Genomic DNA, 22,438 nt, shown 5'->3' with positions numbered 1-22,438 from the left:
AGGCTGGGGGAGAGCTGGACACATGCACACACACACACACACAAGCCACACAGGGTGCTGTGAGCGTCCACAGCAGGGTGGACAGACAGGGCCACGGTGCACCGGAGCAGCCACGGACGAAGGAGGTGCTGGAAGGTGGGTCCCACCTGGCCCGTCTGCACGAGGGCTGAGGGAGGGGGTGAAGGGGTGAAGTTCAGGCCCTGCTGCCATTCCACATGGCTGTCCCGTCCCTGCCCCCGGGGAGCTGAAACTGCATGGACAGTCCCCTGGGGGTGCCCTGTCTAATAAACTCAACGACGAGGACTGTGGCTCTGGTTCTAGTGCCCCTGACACCCCACCTCTCCCTGAGGCCTGCCCTTTCCACTTCTGGGGAGCTGAAGATGCCAGCACCAGAATGAGCTCTTCCATCCATCAGGACCCAGGGATCTGGGCCCAAGTTTTCTGTCCCAGGGGTTCCGGCTCCCAGTCCCCTCCTCCCTCCCATCCAGGAGTCCAGGCCCCTGGCCCCTCCTCCCTCAGCCCCAGGAGTTCAGACCCCAGCCCCCTCCTCCTTCAGACCCAGGAGTTCAGACCCCAGCCCCCTCCTCCCTCAGACCCAGGAGTCCTGAACCCCAGCCCCTCCTCCCTCAGACCCAGGGGGTCAGGCCCCCCCAGCCTCTCCTCCGTCAGACCCAGGAGTTCAGACCCCAGCCCCCTCCTCCCTCAGACCCAGGAGTCCAGACCTCTCAGACCCAGGAGTCCAGTCTCCCAGGCAGGCCTTCTCCGGACCCAAAATCCAGGTGCCCTGCCACCTTGGAGATGGGACCCTTGGCTCAGACGCTTGCCCCTTAAGGAAATAAAAGTCCCCTCAGGCTCCAGTCGGGTCAGGACCCCGCCCCCAGGCCCTCCTCCCGGGGCAGCCTCCCTTCCTCCCCCCGCGTCCCCTTAAAATACCCGGGGTCCCTATGGCAACAGGCGCGACAGGTGCGGGTGTTATTTACGGGTCGAGCCTGAAATAGCCCGGGAGGGCGAGGGCGTGGGCGGGGAGGGCGAGGCCGCAGCGAGCCCAGCGGCGCGTCCGGGCGGAGCGGGCGGCTGCGTGCAGGACCCGACGGCTCGGAGGCTGCGCGGAGCTGGGGCCTGCGCGGTGCGGAGGCAGGAGAGCGAGAGGGGGCCCTGCCCGGGAGACCGGGGTGGGAGGCCTGCGGGAGGCAGCTGGCCTGGAGCTGAGCCTGGAGCGGTCCCGGCCCGGCAGGCCCTGGGAGCCCGGGGGAGGGGGAGCCGAGTGATCCCAAAGGGACGCAGAGTCCCTTCCGGGTCCCAGTTGTCCTTCGAATCCTGGGGGATTTAGTCCCTGTTTCCTGAGCCTCAGTGGGGACCACAGCCCCTCCCTCTAACCCAGATAGAGACCCCAGGTCCCCCTCCTGAGCCCGGGGGGCGTCCCCTTGCCCCCTTCTCTGGACCCCACTCTGTCTCTGAGCCACTAGTCCCCTCTCTCAGACCCACGGAGACGTTCTCCGATCTCTCTTCTCTAAATGGCCAGGGAGACACCCACCCCCTTTTCCTGAAGCCAAGCCAGGACGCCACTGTCCCCTTCTGTGAATATTGGGGGTCCTATTGCTTTTCTGAGACTCAGAAGGAGTTCTGATATCCTCTTCTGAACCCCAGAGGGAACCCAGCTTCTCCCTCCTCAGACTCTGAGCCCAGAAGGAACCAGGAGGCATCTCCTCTCAAACACTCCGAGGACCTCAGTAACCCTCCCTGGGTACCCCAAGCTCTGAGCCTTAGTGGGGTGCTCAGATCCCTTTCCCCAGGACACCCAGTGTCCCTCTGGTGATTTCTCCCCGTGGGGACCCAGAGCAGCCCCTCAGAGCCTCAGTCGGAGGTTCTCCTTCTTCTGGAGCCCCGAGGCCCCCCTCCTAGAGACACAGCTTCTAGCTCTGGGCCTTGGGGGTACCTTGCTTTTCTTCTGGGTCCCCCCTTCCTTGCGGAGTATCTGTGGCCTCCCCAGGCCCTCCTCTGAATTTAGAGGGTTTCCGGGCCAGAGGCTCCTTTTTTTCCCCTTCTAAGCTCCAGAGGCGACCTCGACTCCCCCACTGGAGGTTTCAGGGAAGATTCAGATCTTCCTTTCTCAGAATCGGGTGGAAACTGAGCCCCTAACCTCCTTCAGGACCCCAGGCGCTCCCCTCCCCCCTCCCGCCCTCAGGACCCCTCCTCAGCTCTGCCACCTTTGCACCTGTTTTGAGCCCCATCGGCTGCTGCGGCCTCTAGGATGATGATGTGGTCCAACTTTTTCATGCAAGAGGAGGACCGGCGGCGGCGGGAGGCTGCGGGCCGGCGGCGGGCTCAGGGGCAGCACCAGCTGACGCCGGAGCGGGAGGGAAAGATCAAGCTGGGGCTCCTGCTGAGCGCCGTGGGCGCCACGCTGGCCGTGCTGGCGGTAGGCACCGAGTTCTGGGTGGAGCTCAACACCTACAAGACCAATGGCAGTGCCATCTGCGATGCTGCCCACCTGGGGCTGTGGAAGATGTGCACCAAGCGACTGTGGCAGGCCGACGTGCCCGCGGACAGAGACACCTGCGGCCCCGCAGAGCTGCCTGGAGGTGAGAAGCCACGCCCCCAGCCCGGGGATTGCACCCCAAGATAGCGAGAGTGGTCGGGGTCAGGGGAACCCATACCCCAGAGGGAGCCTGAGCCCCAAGAAGAAAACTTGCACCCTCAGAACCAGCCCATACCCACATCAACTTGTGCTCCCCAGACACTTACTGTGTGTGTGTTGGCGGGGGAGTAGGGGGTAAGGGAGAGAGAGAAGAGAGAGAGTTTGTACTTCCAGACTAGCTTGTAACTGACAATCCTGTACCCACCTGCCCCCCAAGCAGCCTGTCCCAGTTATTTCCTGTGCCCCAACCTGCCTGTACCCCCAGACTTGTCTGTGCCCAAAACTAGCCCATACCCTTAGACCAACCTGCACCCGCAGGCAGCCTCTGCCCCCAAACCAGCCTGTACCCTTAGACCAGCCTGTACTCCTAGACCAGCCTGTACCCCCAGACCAGCGTGTGCCCCTAGACCAGCCTATACTCTCAGACCAGCCTGCACCCTCAGACCAGCCTGTGCCCTCAGACCAGCCTGTACTCTCAGACAAGCCTGTGCCCTTAGACCAGCCTGTACTCTCAGACAAGCCTGTGCCCCCAGACCAGCCTGTGCCCTTAGACCAGCCTGTACTCCTAGACCAGCCTGTATTCTTAGACCAGCCTGCACCCCTAGACCAGCTGTACCCTCAGACCAGCCTGTAACTTTAGCCTGTACTCCTCAGACCAATCTGTACCCTCAGACCAGCCTGTACTCCTCAGACCAGCCTGCACCCTCAGACCAGCCTGTACCCTCAGACCAGCCTGTTTCCCTAGACCAGTCTGTACCCCCAGACCAGCCTTGTCCCTAGACCAGCTGTACCCTCAAACCAGCCTGTACCCCTAGACCAGCCTGTACCCCTAGGCCAGCCTGTACCCCTAGGCCAGCCTGTACCCCTATACCAGCCTGTACCCCTAGGCCAGCCTGTACCCTAGACCAGCCAGTACCCTTAGACCAGCTTGTATTCCTAGCCCAGCCTGTACCCCCAGACCAGCCTGTACCCCCAGACCAGCCTGTACCCCTAGACCAGCCTGTACCCCTAGGCCAGCCTGTACTCCTAGACCAGCCTGTACCCCTAGGCCAGCCTGTACCCCTAGGCCAGCCTGTAACCCCAGACCAGCCTGTACCCCTAGACCAGCCTGTACCCCTAGACCAGCCTGTACCCCTAGGCCAGCCTGTTCCCTAGGCCAGCCTGTACCCTAAACCAGCCTATACTCCTAGACCAGCCTGTTCCCTAGGCCAGCCTGTATTCCTAGACCAGCCTGTACCTCCAGGCCAGCCTGTACCCCCAGGCCAACCTGTGCCCCCAGGCCAGCCTGGACCCCTAAGCCAGCCTGGACCCCCAGGCCAGCCTGTGCTCCAGATCGTGCTCTGACCTCCAAAGCTCCTGTACGTCCAGCACAGCATGCGATCCCGGACATTTCTGTGTCTCCAGACCAGCCTGTATCCCAGAGAGAGCCCGTGTTCCCTAGCGAGATCTCGTACCCCCTGCATGCAGCCTGTGTCCTGACACGCAGCCTGAGCTCCACTCACAGCTGGTAACCTCAAGCCCGCATTCCCCAGAAGCACCCGCACTTACCAAGACAGCCTGTGCCCCTGGAGAGGGAGTTTGCGCTCCTGGGGTCAGCTTGCTTTTCCCACACTGGAGACAGGCCGCACTCCCATCCTGCGGGCCCTGGGGAGACAGACCATTTTGATGCCAGCCCCCAGATGGAATCTGTGCCCATTCCCCACCACCGATTCCGCCAAGCAGAGCCCTCTCCAAACACCCCCCAACATCCTAGCGGAGACCTCGTGCTTCCGGGAAACGTGCTTCTCCATTTCCTGTCCCTCCCACTCTGGAATGTCCAGACTGGACCCTCCGGTCTATCTTATTTTCTCTTACAGACACCCCACAGCCCTCACTGTCCTGCCGAATGGCCTTTCACCCCTGGCGGTGCCAGAGAGCTATCCCACACCTCTCTCTCTCCCCGACAGGACATGCCATGCCCTCCACGTATACCTGCGGGACGTCCTCCACCCCTCGGGGGCAGGAGCGGGCTCTAGCTCCACATCTGACACCCCTCACCGCCCAGCCGGGGTGTCACAGGCTTGATCACCCGCATGAGATCTCCAACGCTCCACTCTCCCGATGATGTCCCGTCACCTCTGTGCCCCTCAAAGAAGATCTTCTGTCCCTCTGGGCTCCAGATGGGATTTCCCTCCTCCCTTATCTAGATATGATATCTTACATCCATGGGTTCCCAAATAGGATGGCCCAAATCCTGATGGCAAGGTGGGATGCCCAGCACCCCTTGTTGTGTGAGTCCCCCACCCACCCAGGGTCCGGATTAAACACTCACTTCTGCAGATGGGCTAGATTTTTTTGCCCCTCAGAGCCTCTGGCAGGAAGTTCCCAAACTTTTGCAAAATGGGATGCCCTGGTAACCACACGCTTGTGTAATATGTTTAGATGCTTCTGTGGTACCCAGGCTCTGTTCGAAGTACTTCACGTGCCTGAACTCATTAGTCCTCACATCCTCATAGCAACCTTCTGAATAGTTATTACTTATCATCCCCATTTTGCAGAAGTGAGAAATGAGGAGTGAGGAAGGTTGAGTGGCTTAACCTACGTACCGAGGCTAGTCATACGGGATTCGAATGCCGGTTGTCTCTGTTCTTAACAGCCGCACTATATCGCATCTCCTTAGTCTGCAAAGATGTCCCAAAGGTCCTCGCTGCCCTGGAGGGGATGCCCCCTGCCCCAGCCTCACTGCATAAGGCAGATTCCACATCCCTCGATGTCCCCCTATCGTTCAGCAAGGACTTCAACCTCCTCATTGGACCGTCTCCATCATCCCCCAGTCCTGACCCTCCAGGGGACCCTCCAGAAGCTCACAACTTCCATTATCTCAGAAATATCCCACATATTGCCCTACCCATCGAAGGACATTCCATATTTCCCCAGGTGGCATGGGGAGAGGGTGTGTGACCCATCCCACTCTTTCCCAAATGGGATATGCCATCTGGAGTCAGAGGCGAGCTGTCCTCAATCATCAGTAGCCAAAACGGGAGCCCGGACCCCCCACACTCTCTCAGACAGATGTACCCCACCTTCTTACTCTCTAGACGGGACTCCACATTTCCCTCATGGATGAAGACCCTGGGTCCCCCCCCCCCTCCGACCGCCACAAATAGCATCCTCACCCTTTGCTCTGCTGCATGAAGCATCCTTTACTTCTTGCTGCCGCAGGATTGCTGCTGCTGCGGAGTAAGGACTCCCGTCCCACTGCTTCTGATGGGACCCCTCCGGCCCCTCTCCTTCCCTTAGGCCACGGCTGCGGCGTCCCCCCACCTCGCCCGACTCACAGTCTATTTCTTGTCCCTCCACATCCTCTTCAATTTGGAAAGTTCCTTTCTCCTTCTCCAGACCAGCCGGCCCCTCTCCTACTTCTTGTACCCCTCTTACTGTCTACCTCTCTTCCCCCTTCCTGTGCCTCAGTTTCCCCATCTGTAGACTGAGAGCACGGGGCCAGGTGAATTTTGTGGGAAGTGCTGGCTTTGAAATGCAGTTCAGAAAGTGCCCCCGCCTTCTTGAAGTTTAGGTTTCTTTGCACCCCAGGAACATAAAGTTGGATGAATCTTGCTCTTTGGTTTACACGGCAGTTGTCACCGGCCTTCCCAAGATCCTTCTCGTGCTTTATTTTACGTGATATTCTTTTCCCCCTTCCTTCCTAACTCAGCTCTTTCATGTGTTTGCTATGCATCCACAAATATATATGTTAACTTGGAAACATGTAGCATTATTTATATCTGTCTGTTTTAATTTACATAAATGATATCACGCTGTGGACTTTTTCCTGTGGATGATTTCTTTTTCTCAACACTTGCTCAGATCTCCCCACATTGCTTTGTTATTCTTTTTTTTTTTTAATAATGATTTTTTATTATATTATGTTAGTCACCATACAGTACATCCCCGGTTTTCGATGTAAGGCTCGATGATTCATTAGTTGTGTATAACACCCAGTGCACCATGCAATATGTGCCCTCCTTACTACCCATCACCGGTCTATCCCATTCCCCCACCCCCCTCCCCTCTGTAGCCCTCAGTTTGTTTCTCATAGTCCATAGTCTCTCATGTTTCATTCCCCCTTCTGATTACCCCCCCTTTCTTTATCCCTTTCTTCCCCTACTGATCATTCTAGTTCTTATGTTCCATAGATGAGAGAAATCATATGATAGGTGTCTTTCTCTGCTTGACTTATTTCACTAAGCATTATCTCCTTCAGTGCCGTCCATGTTGTAGCAAATGTTGAGAACTCATTCTTTCTGATTGCTGAGTAATATTCCATTGTATATATGGACCACAACTTCTTAATCCAGTCATCTGTTGCAGGGCATCTCGGCTCCTTCCACGATTTAGCTATTGTGGACATTGCTGCTATGAACATTGGGGTGCATATGGCCCTTCTTTTCACTACGTCTGTATCTTTGGGGTAAACACCCAGTAGTGCTCCACATTGCTTTGTTATTCTAGTTCACGGCTGCTATGTGCTGCAGAGATCTGCCCAAGAGGGCATCCCTCCCACTTACGAGATCCCCTAGGGATGGATGCTTGGGTTATTACGAGCCGTGTTGCAGCGAACACCCACATATATGTTCCTGCTCGTAGTTTTTGTCTGGAAACACACCCAGAGATGGAATTGTTGGGTTATTGGGTCTAAACGTACTTCATTTCATAAAGTACGTCAGAGTGCTTTCCAAAAAAGACTAGTGTATACTCCCAGCTGTTTCCTCTTCTCTCCAGTGCTTGCTATTATCCTTTTAATATTTGCCAGTCTAATTGATGGAAAGTGGCGTCCCCTGCTGAGTGAAGCTGCATGTCTGTGATCCCTGGCGAGGTGGGGCATCTCTTCATATGCTTGTGAGTCATTCAGACTTCTTCTGCTATGAATGGACTATTCCTGTCCTTTGCCCATTTTTCAATTGGTTTCCCTCTCTTTTCTTGCTGACCTGCAGGAGTTCTTTGTGCGTTCCAGCTAGGAATTCTCTCTGAGATTGTTCCCTGTATCTTGGTGTCCTTTGTTGAATAAAGCGATCGTGGTTTCTAATCCCACTTGACCCTCAGCAAACCCATACGGTGGAGTCAGGAATGAGACTATTATTTTATAGACAAAGATTCAGAGGCCCCGGAGCGGTCAGTGGCCCTCACAAGGCCACAGATCTGGACCTCAGAGCTCCAGACTGGAATCCCAGCTCCTGTAGAGCTGGGGGACTGCAGGTGGTTTTTGCTTCTCCGAGCATCGTGGGTCGCCTGGGTACGTCAGGGATGCGGATGTCCTATTTTTACGCTGCTGTGAGTGATGGTAAATGTCCGGTCCTGCGCTTACCCCAGCAACTTCCATATAATCACCCGTTTCTCTCTCCTGCTCCCACAGAAGCAAACTGCACCTATTTTAAATTCTTTACCACGGGGGAGAATGCACGCATCTTCCAGAGAACTACGAAGAAAGGTGAGAACGGCACCGCGGGGAGGGGGAGGCGGGGGGGGGGTGTGCCGACCGCGCCAGAGGAGTTCTCCATAGCATTGTCTTCTCTGCTTTGCCCTGGGAGGGTCCCATCTTTGGGGGCAGGCGGTTCTGCCGAGCCCCGTGCCCGATGCTCCTGCCCCAGCTTTGCCTTTGCCGCGTGCTGTGTGACTTTGGGAGAGTCGCGGCCGCTTTCTGGGGACAGTACTTAAGCGTCTTCAAGATGCCACGTGCTAAGGCGTTTCCTTGACAAGATCTCCAGTCCCTTGCACGACCCTGCGGGGCACCTGCTTTATCTGCATCATCCACACGAGAAAACGGAAGCCCAGAATTGGTTACATTTACTTTTCCTGGGAAGTGGCAGAGGCAGAGTTCAAACCCAAATAACCCTGACTATGGTCTCCTATGGAATCTTCCGTGAAATGGAAATGCTGTCTATCTCTGCTGACCAGTGGGGTCGCCACTGGCCCCATGTGGCTGCTGGGCACTTGCAATGTGGCTAGTGTGTTGGAGAAACTAAGTTTTTTTTTTTTTTTAAAGATTTTATTTATTTATTTGACAGAGAGAGAGAGAGAGCATGAGCAGGGGGGAGGAGCAAGGGGAGAGGGAGAAACAGGCTTCCTGCGGAGCAGGGAGGCTGATGCGGGACTCAATCTGAGGACCCCAGGAACATGACCTGAGTAACTGACAGAGCCACCCAGGCGCCCGAAACTAAGTTTTTAAAATTTGAGGTGTTTCTTTGTTCTTAAGTAGGCTCCGTGCCCAGCATGGGGCCCAATATGGGGCTCGAACTCACGACCCTGAGACCAAGACCTGAGCTGAGATCAAGAGTTGGATGTTCAACCCACTGAGCCACCCATGCACCCGTAAATTTTGTTTTAATTTCAATCCATTTAAAATTAAAAGACTACACATGGCTAGTGGCAACCAGACTAAACAATGGGACTCTTAGGACTTTACCCTTTCTGCTATACCCGCAGCCTCTCCATCACCCCAGGATCTCAGTATCCCTCCCCACCAGTAAAGGGATTGCGATCATGTCATGACTCTGATCTGGTCTTTGTAAGGATTTGGTGAGATGGTGCCGCTACAACAGACAGTGTGGCTCCTGGTACATAGTAGAGCGGTCTCCCTCTTTCTCTCTCGTTTCTGTGCTCAGCGAGCCCGGGCAAGTCTCCGTGCCTTTCCGGGATCACAGTGAGCGTGTTTGGCACATCTGCTGTGTGCCAGGTGCTGCCCTGGGCACTTTACATAAGCGATTTCTAATCCTCACAACAGCCCAATCAAATAGGGATTTCGATCCTGATTTTCTAGAGGAGGAAACCGAGGCTCAGAGAGGTTTGGTGACTTTACTACAGCTTTCCAGCGAGGAAGTGGCCGGGGAGAATTCAGACTCACACCGTTCCGCTGTAACACACCGTCTTCTCTGCTCTCACCCACACACCCACTGCCTCAGCGGCTTCACCTGTAAGCAAACAGGGACCGGATCACAAGTAGTGATGGGCAGTTCCCATTCCCTTCTCATCCTGGCTGTGTCTCCTCTTTGCTCTGTGGCCTCAGGCAAATCACTGACCCTCTGTGAGTCTTAGTTCCTTCAACAGTGTAAGCAAAATACTGGACTGGATGATCTACCTGAAAATCCCTGTCTCGTTCTGAATCTGCCATCGTCCCGGCTCCTATAGGGGAGTTCCTCCCACTGCCTACATCCCGTGTTCTCAGCTTCTTCCCCTTCCTCTCCTTGCAGAGGTGAATCTGGCAGCTGCAGTGATAGCGGTGCTAGGCTTGGCAGTCATGGCCTTGGGGTGCCTCTGTATCATCATGGTGTTCAGCAAGGGTGCAGAGTTCCTACTCCGAGTTGGAGCCATCTGCCTTGGCCTCTCAGGTGAGGGTTGGGAGCCTGGAGACTGAGGGAATTGCATGCTGAGAGGTAGGATCTCCAAGCATGTTGCATGCTGGGAGGTTGGATCTCCATGCACTGTTGCATGCTGGGAGGTTGGATCTCCAAGCACTGTTGTGTGCTGGGAGGTAGGGTGTCCGAACACTGTTGCATGCTGGGAGGTTGGATCTCCATGCACTGTTGCATGCTGGGAGGTAGGGTGTCCGAACACTGTTGCATGCTGGGAGGTTGGATCTCCAAGCACTGTTGCATGCTGGGAGGTAGGGTGTCCGAACACTGTAGTATGCTGGGAGGTAGGGTTCCCAAGCACTGTTGCATGCTGAAAGTTGAGGGAAACCCATGGGCTATGTGGGCTCAAAAATGGGACAATTCCAAGCTTTGTTGTTGCCCAGGGATTAAAGGGTCTCCAAACACTATATTAAATTTGGACCACGGGTCTCCAAGGATTGTTGCATGTTGGGTTGTACGCTGGTGATTGGAGGAAGCTCCAGCATAGAGGTCTCAAACATAGGAGAATTCTGAGCCCTGTTGTTGGTTAGGAATGGGGGGGTGCGTCTCCAGTTTGAATCTAGGGTCTTCAAGCGCTCTTGCATGCTGGGAAGTTGGAAGACATCTCCAAGCACTGTTGCATTCTGGGAAGCACAAGGGCTGTAGTAGGTTCAAATGTGGGAATTCTAAGCCCTACTATTACCTGGGAATTGGAAGGTCTCCAAACACTCTTTTAGATTTGGAACTGGGGTCTTCAAGGACTATTGCATTCTTGGAGTTGATGGTCCAGAAAAAAAAAATAGTGCATCTTGCTAATGCAGTCCTCATTGGATCAAATGTTTTCTAAGGTATATAGAAAGGTCATCAATTATATACACTTCATTTATTTATCCTTTGTGTATTTACTGAGCATCTGCTATGTTCCATGTGCTGTGCTAAGGGCTGGAGATACAAGACTAACAAGATAGTGTCTGCCCCTCGCAGAGCCTAGATTTTGACAGAATTAGACAGTATCCAGGGGCACCTGGGTGGTTCAATTGGTTAAGCATCTGCCTTCAGCTCAGGTCATGATCCCAGGTCCTGGGATTGAGCCCCACATTGGGTTCCCTGCTCCGTGGGGAGCCTGCTTCTCCCTCTCCATCTGCTGCTTCCCCTGCTTGTGCTCTCTTGCTCTGTCAAATAAACAAAATATTTTTAAAAAGAACTAGACAGTAACCAGTAATTACACATATAATAATTCAACCATAATTGTGATGAGAGTTATGATAAGGCATATTAAGGGTACGCTTTGCGGTGAGAGTGTGTCCGGGAAACTCAGAGAAGGTGATATTTAAGCTGGTAATTGAAGGATGAATAGGAATCATCCAAAGTGTTGTGGTGACAGTGGTGGGGGCAATACCGGTGATGTTTGTTGCGGTGGTGATGGTGACAATGATGGTGGTGATAACGGTGATGTTGTTGGCGATGGTGGTGGTGATGCTGGTGATGCTGGTGATGATGGAATAGCACGTACAGAGGCTGTAAAAGACTTAACAAGTTTGAGGAACAGAAGGAAGATCAGAGCATAAAGCAGGCCAAATCTTGCACAAATGTACATGGTAGCCTTAACCAACAAGGGAGTTAGAACCTGGTGCAAGATAAGAGAGACACGCCGAGTCTTCAAGAGCACGGACACATGAATGGAAAAAATAAGGACCGATTCTTATTATTTCGTTGCCTTAGACATCTTCCTAAATAAGGGGGAGAATTCAGTCTTCCCCTTTCCTTTCTTTCGTTAATTCACGTATTCGTTTTATTCATTGGTACGCACACAGTTATCCGCAACACATTTGTATGTGACCGTAGATGTCATCTCAGAGTGTACCAGACAGAAAGGTGCTTTCCCGTATGGAGATTATCATCTGGTTAAGGACACAGAAGTATCACAGGTCGCCCCACAACTACAGACTTCTAGGTGCTATAGAGGACAAGGAGAAGTAGATTTCTAGGAGAGTACATAATGAGAGCGCTTGACTCGAAGCAGAGAGTTAGAGAGGGCGTCCATGCGTAACCAAGCTAGACAGAGTTTGGTGAATTTAAGGTCTTGAAAGAAAGCCTGTGTGGCTGGAGCATGGAGAGTGAGGAAGATACCGGTATAAAAGATGGAGCAGGAAATCAACCGGGAATCAAAAGATCTGGGTTGGAATCCCAACTTTTGAAGAGTTGTGTGATCTTGGGCAGATCTTTTTTTAAAATTATTTTTTAATGTTTTCAATCTCTGAGCTTAAGTATTCTTATATCCCTGAACTCACTCATCCAAGTATCCATTTGTTAAATATCCATCCCGCTCATCCATCTGTCCACCCCATCCATTCATCCATTGATCCATTAATTCCCTCCCACTCTCTTCTCTTCCTCCTTTGCCATTCTCCTTCCCTTTCTCCCTCTCTCCCTCCATCTGTCTGTTTTTCCATCGGTTCATCCATCCAATTATTCGACAAGTATTTTTGATATTTAGTTAAGGGCTAGATGCTGTGCCAGGTACCACTGGGGATGGAATGGTGAATGAGGGTTAAGACGTGGAATTTATAGCGTGGCAGGGATCTAGTGCTGCTGTTATTACTGAACTCACACCCGGGTTATTCCTGGGGGTGCCATGAAGGTGTGGATATAAAAGTGTTTTATGGAAGTCTCAGGCATGACATTTTTCTGCAAATCGTACAACCAAATGAAAGTGAGGGGTGGATTTCATGCTGTGAGGACTTTGGTTATATGGGGTATCAGGAACTGGGCAGATTGTGCTTTTAAGGTCTCCGTAGATAAAGGGACATATTTGGATTATATAGTTTCTCTCCATAAAATACATACATCAGGTGTTGTTCATGTTCTAGAGATATGAGACGGACAAGCTTCCTGCCCTCGTGGATTTATGGTTTAGTGAGGGAGATAGTAATCGGCCAGACAGACAGTGCTGATATAAATTAATATATGTTAATAATTCCAGCTGTGATAAATGCTAGAAATGAAAAGAGTACGAGGGACATGTATAACAGGGAGATCTGATATTGACTTAAGTGGCAGAGCTCAGGGAAGGCTTCTCAGAAGCAGTGTAATGTAAGTAGGGGTGCACACAGCTCTCCAGGCTTGAAAGAATTTGGTGCATTTAAAGGTTGGAAGAGGGGCGCCTGGTGGCTCAGTCGGTTAAGTGTCTGCCTTCGGCTCAGGTTACCATCCTGGGGTCCTGGGATTGAGCCCCACATGGCACTCCCTGCTCAGCGGGGAGCCTGTTTCTCCTTCTCCCTCTGCCCCGCCCCCCACTCCTGTTCTGGCATGCTCTGTACTCTCTCTCTCAAATAAATAAATAAATAAATAAATAAATAAATAAATATCTTTAAAAAAAATAAAGGCTGAAGAAATTCCTCGTCCCTACTCTATTTATTTGACAGAGATAGAGACAGCCAGCGAGAGAGGGAACACAAGCAGGGGCAGTGGGAGAGGAAGAAGCAGGCTTCCAGTGGAGGAGCCTGATGTGGGGCTCGATCCCAGGACCCCGGGATCACGCCCTGAGCCAAAGGCAGACGCTTAACGAGTGCGCCACCCAGGCGCCCCACTCCCTACTCTTATAGGGTGGGAAGAGCAGCTGAAAGGAGGCTGAAGAAGTTGGCAGGGGCCAGGTCATGTGGGCCCTTCTGGGTCATACCAGGGATGTCAGGCTTGATCAGGGAGGAGGTACAGAATGGTCTACGGAGTAGGTCTGGCTGGGCTCAAACCCAGACTCCCCTTCTCCAGGCTTTAATGTTCCCATCTATATAGTGGGGATGATAATAACATGACCTCATACGGTCTAGTGGGAAGAGATGAGATGTGAGAGCGTCTGGTTAGATTCTTGGCACAAAGCTAGTGTGTCAAGGCCAGGGGTCTGCAGACTACAGCCCACGGCCAAATCCTACCTTCCTTTGCTTTGACGTTAGTCATATTTTTAAACCATAAGTCATATTGTGGCTCCTGCCTAGTTCAAAAGCCAATAGAATGACAATAAATTATGCCACTAGAATAACATGGCTCCAAGGTCTTATATGGCCTGGCTCCTGGCTACGTGGGACTTCATCTCTTACCGCGTGCTCCATCCATTCTGGCCACGTTGGCTTCTCCGCAGTTCCTCAGATACTCCAAGCTCATTTCTCCCTCAGAGCATTTTGAACTGCTGTCCCCTCCGCCTGGAATGTTCTTCTCCTAGATATCCCATGTCTCATTTCTTCATATCATTAAGTCTCTGATCAAATATTACCTCCTCGGAGAGACCACTATTGACCACCTTGTCTAAAGTAGGCCCATTACCTGCTGTGTCCCTACCTTGTCCTTTTTCCCTCCATAGAATCGATCACTACCCCAAAATTACACATTTACGTATGTGGTCGTTTGCTCAGGCTGCCATAACAACGTACCATAGCCTGGGGGTGAGGAGGGGGCTTAAAGAACAGAAATGTATTTTCTCACAGTTCTGGAGGCTGGAAGTCTGAAATCCAGGTGTGGGCAGGGCTGGTTTCCTCCGAGACCTTGAGGCCTCTCTCCTTGGCTTGTAGATGGCCGTCTTCTCCCTGTATCCTCACGTGGTCATTACTCTGTGTGTCTGTGTCCCGATCACCTCTTCTTGTAAGGACACCAGCCATATTGTCCTCCATATGGGATTCGGGCCCTGTTGGCCTCATTTACACTTAATTATTGCATTAAAGACCCTATCTTCAGGGGCGCCTGGGTGGCTCAGTTGTTAAGCGTCTGCCTTCCGCTCAGGGCGTGATCCCGGCGTTCAGGGATCGAGCCCCACATCAGGCTCCTCCGCTAGGAGTCTGCTTCTTCCTCTCCCACTCCCCCTGCTTCTTGTGTTCCCCCTCTCACTGGCTGTCTCTCTGTCAAATAAATAAAATCTTAAAAAAAAAAATAAAGACCCTATCTTCAAATATAGTCACATTCTGAGAAACCGCAGGGTCAGGATGCCAACACATGAACTTTTGGGGGCACGATTCAGCCCACAACAATACATTTACCTGATTATCGTCCAATTCTCCCTCTGGGTTGGAGCTCCAGGAGAACAGGGCCTTTGCTAGTCTTGTTTATATATTTTACAAGGAGAGCTCAGTTAAGATTTGTTGGATGAATGAAAGGTGCATGAATTAGCAAAGGAAGAAAGGGGACTGGAGAGTGAGCGTCTCCTCCTTGTCTGGATGCTCTTGCCCCTCCAGTGCCCTAAGCTGAGCTGCATGGGAGGCCAAGGAGGCCTCAGAGGGGAGCCAGGAACAGGACACAGATTCCTGGCTGCATTCCCTAGGACCCTGATTAAAAACCACATGGGGAAGTGGAGTGCCAGGAGGAAGGAGGATCTGGGACTGAGGTTGGGGCCAGAATCTGAGACAGGAGACAGCTAGGACCCATGACTCATGGATGACCATCAGATGGTCCTACATGATCTGACCCCAGCTTCCCTCTCCACTTCCATCACCCACCACTCTCCCCTCCCCACTCTCTTTGCTCCAGCCACACCGACATTCTTTCCCCCAAACACACTGTATTCATTCTACCACAGGGCCTTTGCACCAGCCATTCCTTCTGCTTGAAACAGCCATCTCTTAATTTGGTGCGTGGCTGGCTTCTTTTCATCCTCCTGGTCTTACTCAAATGCCTTTCCTGGTGACATCATCTTAAAGTCCATGCTCCACCCCTGGATGTCACTCCCCTTCCCATCACCCTGTTTTTATCTCCTTTCCCAGCACACATCACTCTCTGAAATTATCTTGTCTTCTCATGTGTTTACTTTGGAAGTTAGAACCTGGCAGCCCGCAGCCAGCAATGACCCATAAACGTACTTTGGCAGACAGTGCATAAGGATTTCTCTGAGCAAATATTTAAAGGTTGGGTGAATTTCCATAAAAATCATCATCATTAAAAAACTCCAGCTATCCTTGAAAAATCAGAAGGTCTGGCAATGTAAGTCCCCATTTCTGAAGGGCTGCCATTGGCCGAAGGTGCGTTTTGGCCACTCTCTGTCGTGTTTCCTGCCTCGTTGATTTATGCTTTCTTGTCGCCTCCTGCAGGCATCTGAGTTTGGCAAGCTTGGTTTCTGTCTTGTCCAAGCAGCATATAAGCTCCCTGAGGTTAGGGTCTTTGTCTTGTTTTTTCTTCTTTTCTTGCTGTTGTTGTTTTTAATCAAATTGCACTGCACCTTGACTGCCTTTTTTTTCGTTTTGTGACCCCTCATCTTTATTGCGGTGTGATTAATGAGCTTTACTGGGGGATGATTGATGAGCGGAGATTGTAGATCGTTAAGGAGTATAACCGGACGTGTTGGTGTACATGCACGCCCTGAAATGATCGCCGCAGTCAGCCTCCTTAACACCATCCATCACCTCACATGGCTGCCTTTGTGTGGTGGGAACTCTGAGGATCTAGTCTCGTAGCCGATTTCCAGTGTATGATACAGTGTTGCTAACTATAGTCGCCCGGCTGCACATCAGATCCCCACAACTCATTCGCAAGGCCTTGCGTGGTTGAATTCTGTGCCCTTTGCCCCACGTCTCCCCATTTCCCCTCCCTCCAGCCCTTGGCAACCGTGTTCTACTCTGTGCTTCTATGAGTTGGGCTGTTTCAGATTCCATCATCACTCTTTCCAAAAGCCTTGATGGAGTTGTTGTTGTTGTTGCTTTTAAGTAAGCTCTACACCCAACATGGGGCTTGAAATCACAACACCCCCCACCCCCAGATCAAGAGTCGCCTGCTCTACTGACTGAGCCAGCCAGGCGTCCCTTTTATTTTTTTTAAATATGTATTTTTCTATGGAGTCTTCATTTGATTTTTGCTATGCTTGATTCCAGGGTTTGCTTTATTTATTTATCTATTTATTTGAAAGGGGGGGCAGAGGGAAAGAGAGAATCTTAAGCAGGCTCCATGTCTAATGTGGAACCCATTGTGGGGCTCGATCCCACAGCCCTGAGATCATGACCTGAGCCTAAGTCAAGCCGGATTCTTAACCGACTGAGCCACCCAGGCGCCCCTGCGTTTTTCTTTTTTAAGGCTATAAAATGCACATAACGTAAAATTTACCCTTTCAACCATTTTTGGGTTCGGTGCCGTGACGTGAAGTATGTTCCCGCTGTGAGGCAGCCAGCCCCGCCGTCCAGCTCCACGACTCTTCCACTTGCGTGTTTCCCCGGCTGCTCTGTCCCCACGAAGCAGCAGCCCCCGTTCCCCTGGCCCCTCGGCCCCCAGCGGCCACCATCCTGCTTCTGTCCCTATCCGTTTGGGTTGTGTTCCTTCTTTGTCTCCAGCTTCCCAACTGTGCGTGCTGCATAGTAGGGTTTAGTAAGGAGCTGTTGTTGGCATGAGGTGGGGCGGTTGCTGCTTGAGCGAGCACGGGATGGGGTGTGTGAGGGGAACGCTCAGACCCGGGCCGGGTCCCCAGGGGCCTGAGCACCGCGCCTGTCCTCTCCCCACAGGCCTGCTGCTCCTGGTGAGCCTGGAGGTGTTCCGGCATTCCGTGCGAGCCCTCCTGCAGAGAGTCAGCCCTGAGCCTCCCCCGGCCCCAGCCCTGGCTTACGAATACTCCTGGTCCCTGGGCTGCGGTGTGGGGGCCGGCCTGGTCCTGCTGCTGGGGAGTGGGTGCTTTCTCCTGCTCACCTTGCCTGCCCGGCCCTGGGGCTCCCTCTGCCCCAAGCAGGGGCACAGGGCCGCCTAGAGCCACCACCGTGCCTTCTGCAAACTCCTTCTAAACCCTTCTTTTTCTCCATTTTATCTCCCCAAATCTGCCCCCCCCCAGCCCCCATCCCGGAGAAAGTGTTCTCCTTGTTGTGGGGCACATGTGGTTTGCACAGACCTGCCTCATCTTTTCCCTCTGTGAATGTGTTCTTCTCCGTGGCTGAATTGGGATGCTTGGGGGTAGGATGCGGAGAGGCTTTTTGCAAACGAGGTTCCCCAGGGAAGGCTGGGGGGGACCTGATGGGGTTACTAGGGAGTGGGGTGGGGGGGGTCTTGGGAGGGAGTTGGACCGATTCATTGCCTGGATCTGGATGTGTTCAGTTGTGGGAGAGACCTCTTCCAACTAATTTGAACCTTGGGGAAACAGGGGAGGGGGCGGGGAAATCTTTGGGTCTGACCTTGCTATGGTCAGTTTGGGATTAAAGGTTTGGAAATTTAACAGCTTTTATTTGGAGTCTGTTTGGGTGTGATTGTGCGTCTCCAGAAACCTGTGGCATGCTACTTGGCGGCCCCGGAGTCACATGTCCAGAAACCCAGATAGTGTCAGGAAAACGCAGCAATTCAGAACACAAACATTGTGGGTGGAACTGCATCCCTCCCAAATGTCTGTGTTGGGCTCCCACCTTCCAGGACCTCAGCACGACCCCTGATCTACAGAGAGGGTCTGCCCAGAGCTGATTAAGCCCTAGTCCAGTGCCTGGTGTCCTCCTACGGAGGGGAGATTATGACGCAGACAGGCCCGAGGGAGAGAGGGGGAGAAGGCGGCCAGTCACCTCTGAGCCCAGGAGAGCGCCCGGGGCAGATCCTCCCTCATGGTCCTGGGTCCTCAGAAGGAAAGAGCCCTGAGACATGCCAACCCGGGCTCCCCGCTTCCAGAACCCAGACAGTGCTCTGTGTGCTCTGTTAGGGTGGCCCCAGCTGACCAGCTCGGAGTCCGGGACCGGGGAACGGGTGCTCAGCAGGAGCATGGGGCTCTGGGACGGTCCGAGAGAGGCTGAGGACCGCCGAGGTGCAGGACGGAAAAGCCTCCATTGTCTCCAGGAGACTGTGGGAGGGGATGCGCATTCCCAGGGCTCCGAAGAAGGAGGCAGGAGAGCTGTCCTCTCGGGGAATGCAGGGATCACATGGACAGAAGGCTGGGAGAAGCTGGAACAGCCCCTGCGGACAACAGGGGGGAAGGAAGACCTGGGTCCAGGGTTCCCATCCTGCCGGCCAAAGGGCTGGCCTTGAGCCTTGTGAAGACCAGGTATGTATCAACCCAAAAATCATGCCCCGAGGGCATTCTTCAGTTACCCAGGAATAGCCGAAGAAGTTATTTCTCAATGGCCAAAGTCTCTTAAACATTTAAAAATACTCAGGGATTTTTAAATACATAGGGATGCCTGGCTGGCTCAGTGGGTGAAGCATGCAACTCTTGATCTTGGGGTGGTGGATCTGAGCCCCACGTTTGGTGTAGAGATTACTTGAAAATAAAATCTTTTTTTAAAAGATTTTTATCTATTTGAGAGGGACAGAGCGAGAGAGAGCGAGCACAAGTGGGGGGGAGGGCAAAGGGAGAGGGTTCTAGAAGCAGACTGTGGGTCGATCCTTGGCCTCTGGGATCATGACCTGAGCTGAAGGCAGGCGCTTAACCAACTGAGCCATGCAGACACCCCTAAAAATAAAATCTTAAAAAAAAATTTTAAAATCGGGACTGTGTGCTGGCTTATGAATACAAATGTGTTAATATCCAAAGTTTGATTCTCTTAAATGTTGCTATATTTAATAATAAATTATAAATACGATTACATATATAATATTTATAGTATACCAGTATTACATATAGCATATGATTTTATTATAATCACTTTGTTATTATATTAATAATACTATGGATATTGTATTTAATATGTTAACACTCTCTTAAGCATTTCTATATTTAATTATACATTGTAAATACAATTATATATTCTATAACTATATAATGTAACATCATCATATACTATACTCGACTTTATATAAATATTATATTATTAGCGTATCATGTTAAATACAGCATTCATAATATTACATATATGGAACCTAATATATAATATGTAAATATAATATTTATAACATGTAGCATAATATTTATATAGCATGACGTGTTATAGGACATAAATAATTATGCATATGTAATTACAATCATCCCAGGGTTCCCAGCAGCCTCCTCACTGGCGAGATTGGTTTCCGTCCAGGAAACGTGGGGTGGCCTGTTAATTCGCTGAGACTACACCCCGTCTCGGACTCAGTGAGGCACTCTTTGGCAAGACACTCTCTTCATTTCTTTATGTACTGACGTCAGCATCATGCTGAGGATGGGGGGTTCCTGTCCTCTTTCGACAGGTAGAGGAGGCGTGGGACAGTGGTCGGGGGAAAAACCCTCGCTCCACCTCCCACCGCCTGAGCAAGCCGATGGACTGCTGGGTTTCCACTGGTCATCCCTTCAGAGAGCTCCTCTCAGGGCTTACCTTCTAGAGCCATCACCAAGCGTCGTGCTGTCCTAATCCCTGCGGAGCCTTGGCACCCGGGCATGACTCGATCAGCCCTGCTGCTCTTATTATCGAGTGGTGCTTTGGGCACGGCATACAGTAGAGAGCAAAAATGGGACCCCCGAAGAGTTGACAGTCTGGTGATGGAAACAGATATTAATCGCATAATCACACTAATGAACGTGTAATTATAAACTCAGATAAAAGCCAGGGAACAGGATCAGCAACATGTTTTTTTTTTTTCTACTTGACTTTGAGCCCAGCCTGCTCGGGGCGGCTCTGAGAGATGTCCGCCTTCAGGCGGAGAGACCTCTGGTCTGGGGATGGCTCTTTGCGCAGGGGTCCGTATTCTGCACCCTCTTTCCTACCCAGAGTGTCCAAGACCAGTAATTGGAACCACATCGTACTCTGGGATAAGTTGCCAGAACATTAACTTGCATCTCTTCACCTTATATTTTTTGCAGTAAAGGAAAATAGAAGCTTCTTGAAATCTACAATCCTGTCCTTTCTAAATACATTTTAAAACTTTTTGAACATCATTTCAAAGTGACAGAGAAGTTGCAAGAATCAAGATAACGCGCAGAAGACCCACATACTCTTCGCTCGGTTTCCCCTGTTGCTAACGTTTTACCCTACGTCCGAATGTGTCTTTTTGAAATTCAGCAAACATTTATTTTTAAATGTGGAATGCATCCTATATGCAAAAGCGTGTGTAAGAACCCAACATCCCATTTAAAGAATCAGAATAAAAAACACTCGCTTTCTCAGAACCCTGGCTGAGAAAAAGAACTCGGATCTTGAAAGTTGCCCTTATGTTCTTGGCTGAGCTCACTCTCACCTCAGTTCCCGGCTCCGAGATTACGAACCACAACCTGGATCTTGTGTAAATCCCTCCCTTTTCCTTGTAGTTTTGCAAACTATAATTCCGCTCTTTAAAGAAAGCGTTGTTTCATTTTGCTCATGTTTGAACTTCATGTAAATGGAATCTAACCCTGTATATTTTTCTGTGTAATGTTTGTCTTTTTATTTTTTTTAAAGCCCGAAGAAGATTCAAGCTCATGGCCGGAGGGACAGACAAGACCCACAGATGTATTTGTTTAGCCTTCACGATGTTTACAAGGTTATTTACTTATTTAATCGAGGGACAATTCATACAATGTAAAATTAACCATTAGCCATTTTTAAGCAAACAATCTGTCAACATTTAGTACATTCTCGGTGTTGTTCCAAGATGTTTTATGCCCCCAAAGGAAACCCTGTCTGCGCCAAACAGCTACTCTCCGTTTCCCCCGTCCTCCCGGTCCCTGACAGCCGCTCAGCTACTTTCTGTCTCTGTGGATTGACCAGTTCCGGGTGTTTCCTGTAACTGAACACAGGTCTTCAGACTACGGCTTGTACGTGAATGTTGTCTGCGGGGAGTCAGAGGAGGGCACCATGCAGAACCTGATGAGATCAGCTCTAAACATTCTTCACTACCTCCTGGAGGAGAAACAAGGAGCCCTCAAGGGTGAGATGGGAAAAGCCAAAGATAAGATAAGGAGGGCTTAGGAATGTGCTTGTCTTCCTTCTCAGTGTTGTGAAGGCATTTTCCATGCTCTACTTCCTTTTTCACTTGGGTAAAAATTCAGATTTCTCATGAGTCTGTGTGATCTGGCTTTGTACCTTTCCTCCTGTGCTTTGTTCTGACCAGCGTACTTTGCCCCAGCAGCACTGGCCCCGTGCTCAGTTTTTAGAGCTAGAACATGCCAACTCTACCCTGCCTCAGGGCCTTTGCACTGGTTGAAATTCTGACGGAGTGGCATTCCCTTTACATTCCTCATGGCTGGATACTTTGCAGTCTTTAAGTCTTGTAAACACGTTTCTTCCAAGCCTTCCCTGCCTCCCTTCCTGAAGGGAAGATCTACCCTCCCCACACCCATTATGTGACATTGTATCACCCTGCTTATAGCCAGCCTAACACTCATCACAATCTATAAATATTTACTTGGTTATGCCTGTCTTTCCAAGCAGAATATAAGCTCCATGAAGGTGGGGATCTTGGCTACTTTAAAACAAAACAAAACAAAACAAAACAGTAATAGCTCTTCCAAAAAAAAAAAAAAAGCCTGGTATATCGTAGGTGCTCAATAAATGTTTGTTAAATAGATAGCTGGATAAATAAACAATTCCAGAAATGGGTGGGGCTTGCTCAAGACAGGGAG

The 22,438-nt window shown here is 51.3% G+C and overlaps 1 protein-coding gene across 1 annotated transcript; it reads left to right on the top strand.

The window, feature by feature from the left end:
* The first annotated feature begins 1,023 nt into the window (after positions 1-1,023).
* On the top strand, positions 1,024-21,876 carry CACNG6 (calcium voltage-gated channel auxiliary subunit gamma 6). The gene is made up of 4 exons (XM_026488506.4): positions 1,024-2,582; positions 8,028-8,102; positions 9,862-9,999; positions 17,469-21,876. The coding sequence occupies exons 1-4, from the start codon at positions 2,252-2,254 to the stop codon at positions 17,705-17,707; spliced, it is 783 nt and encodes a 260-aa protein (XP_026344291.1). The 5' UTR covers positions 1,024-2,251; the 3' UTR covers positions 17,708-21,876.
* The last annotated feature ends 562 nt before the right edge of the window (positions 21,877-22,438 follow it).

The sequence above is a fragment of the Ursus arctos genome, unplaced genomic scaffold (genome assembly GCF_023065955.2).
Source record: "Ursus arctos isolate Adak ecotype North America unplaced genomic scaffold, UrsArc2.0 scaffold_19, whole genome shotgun sequence".
Classification (NCBI taxonomy): domain Eukaryota; kingdom Metazoa; phylum Chordata; class Mammalia; order Carnivora; family Ursidae; genus Ursus; species Ursus arctos.
This window is presented reverse-complemented; position numbering and strand designations above follow the sequence as displayed.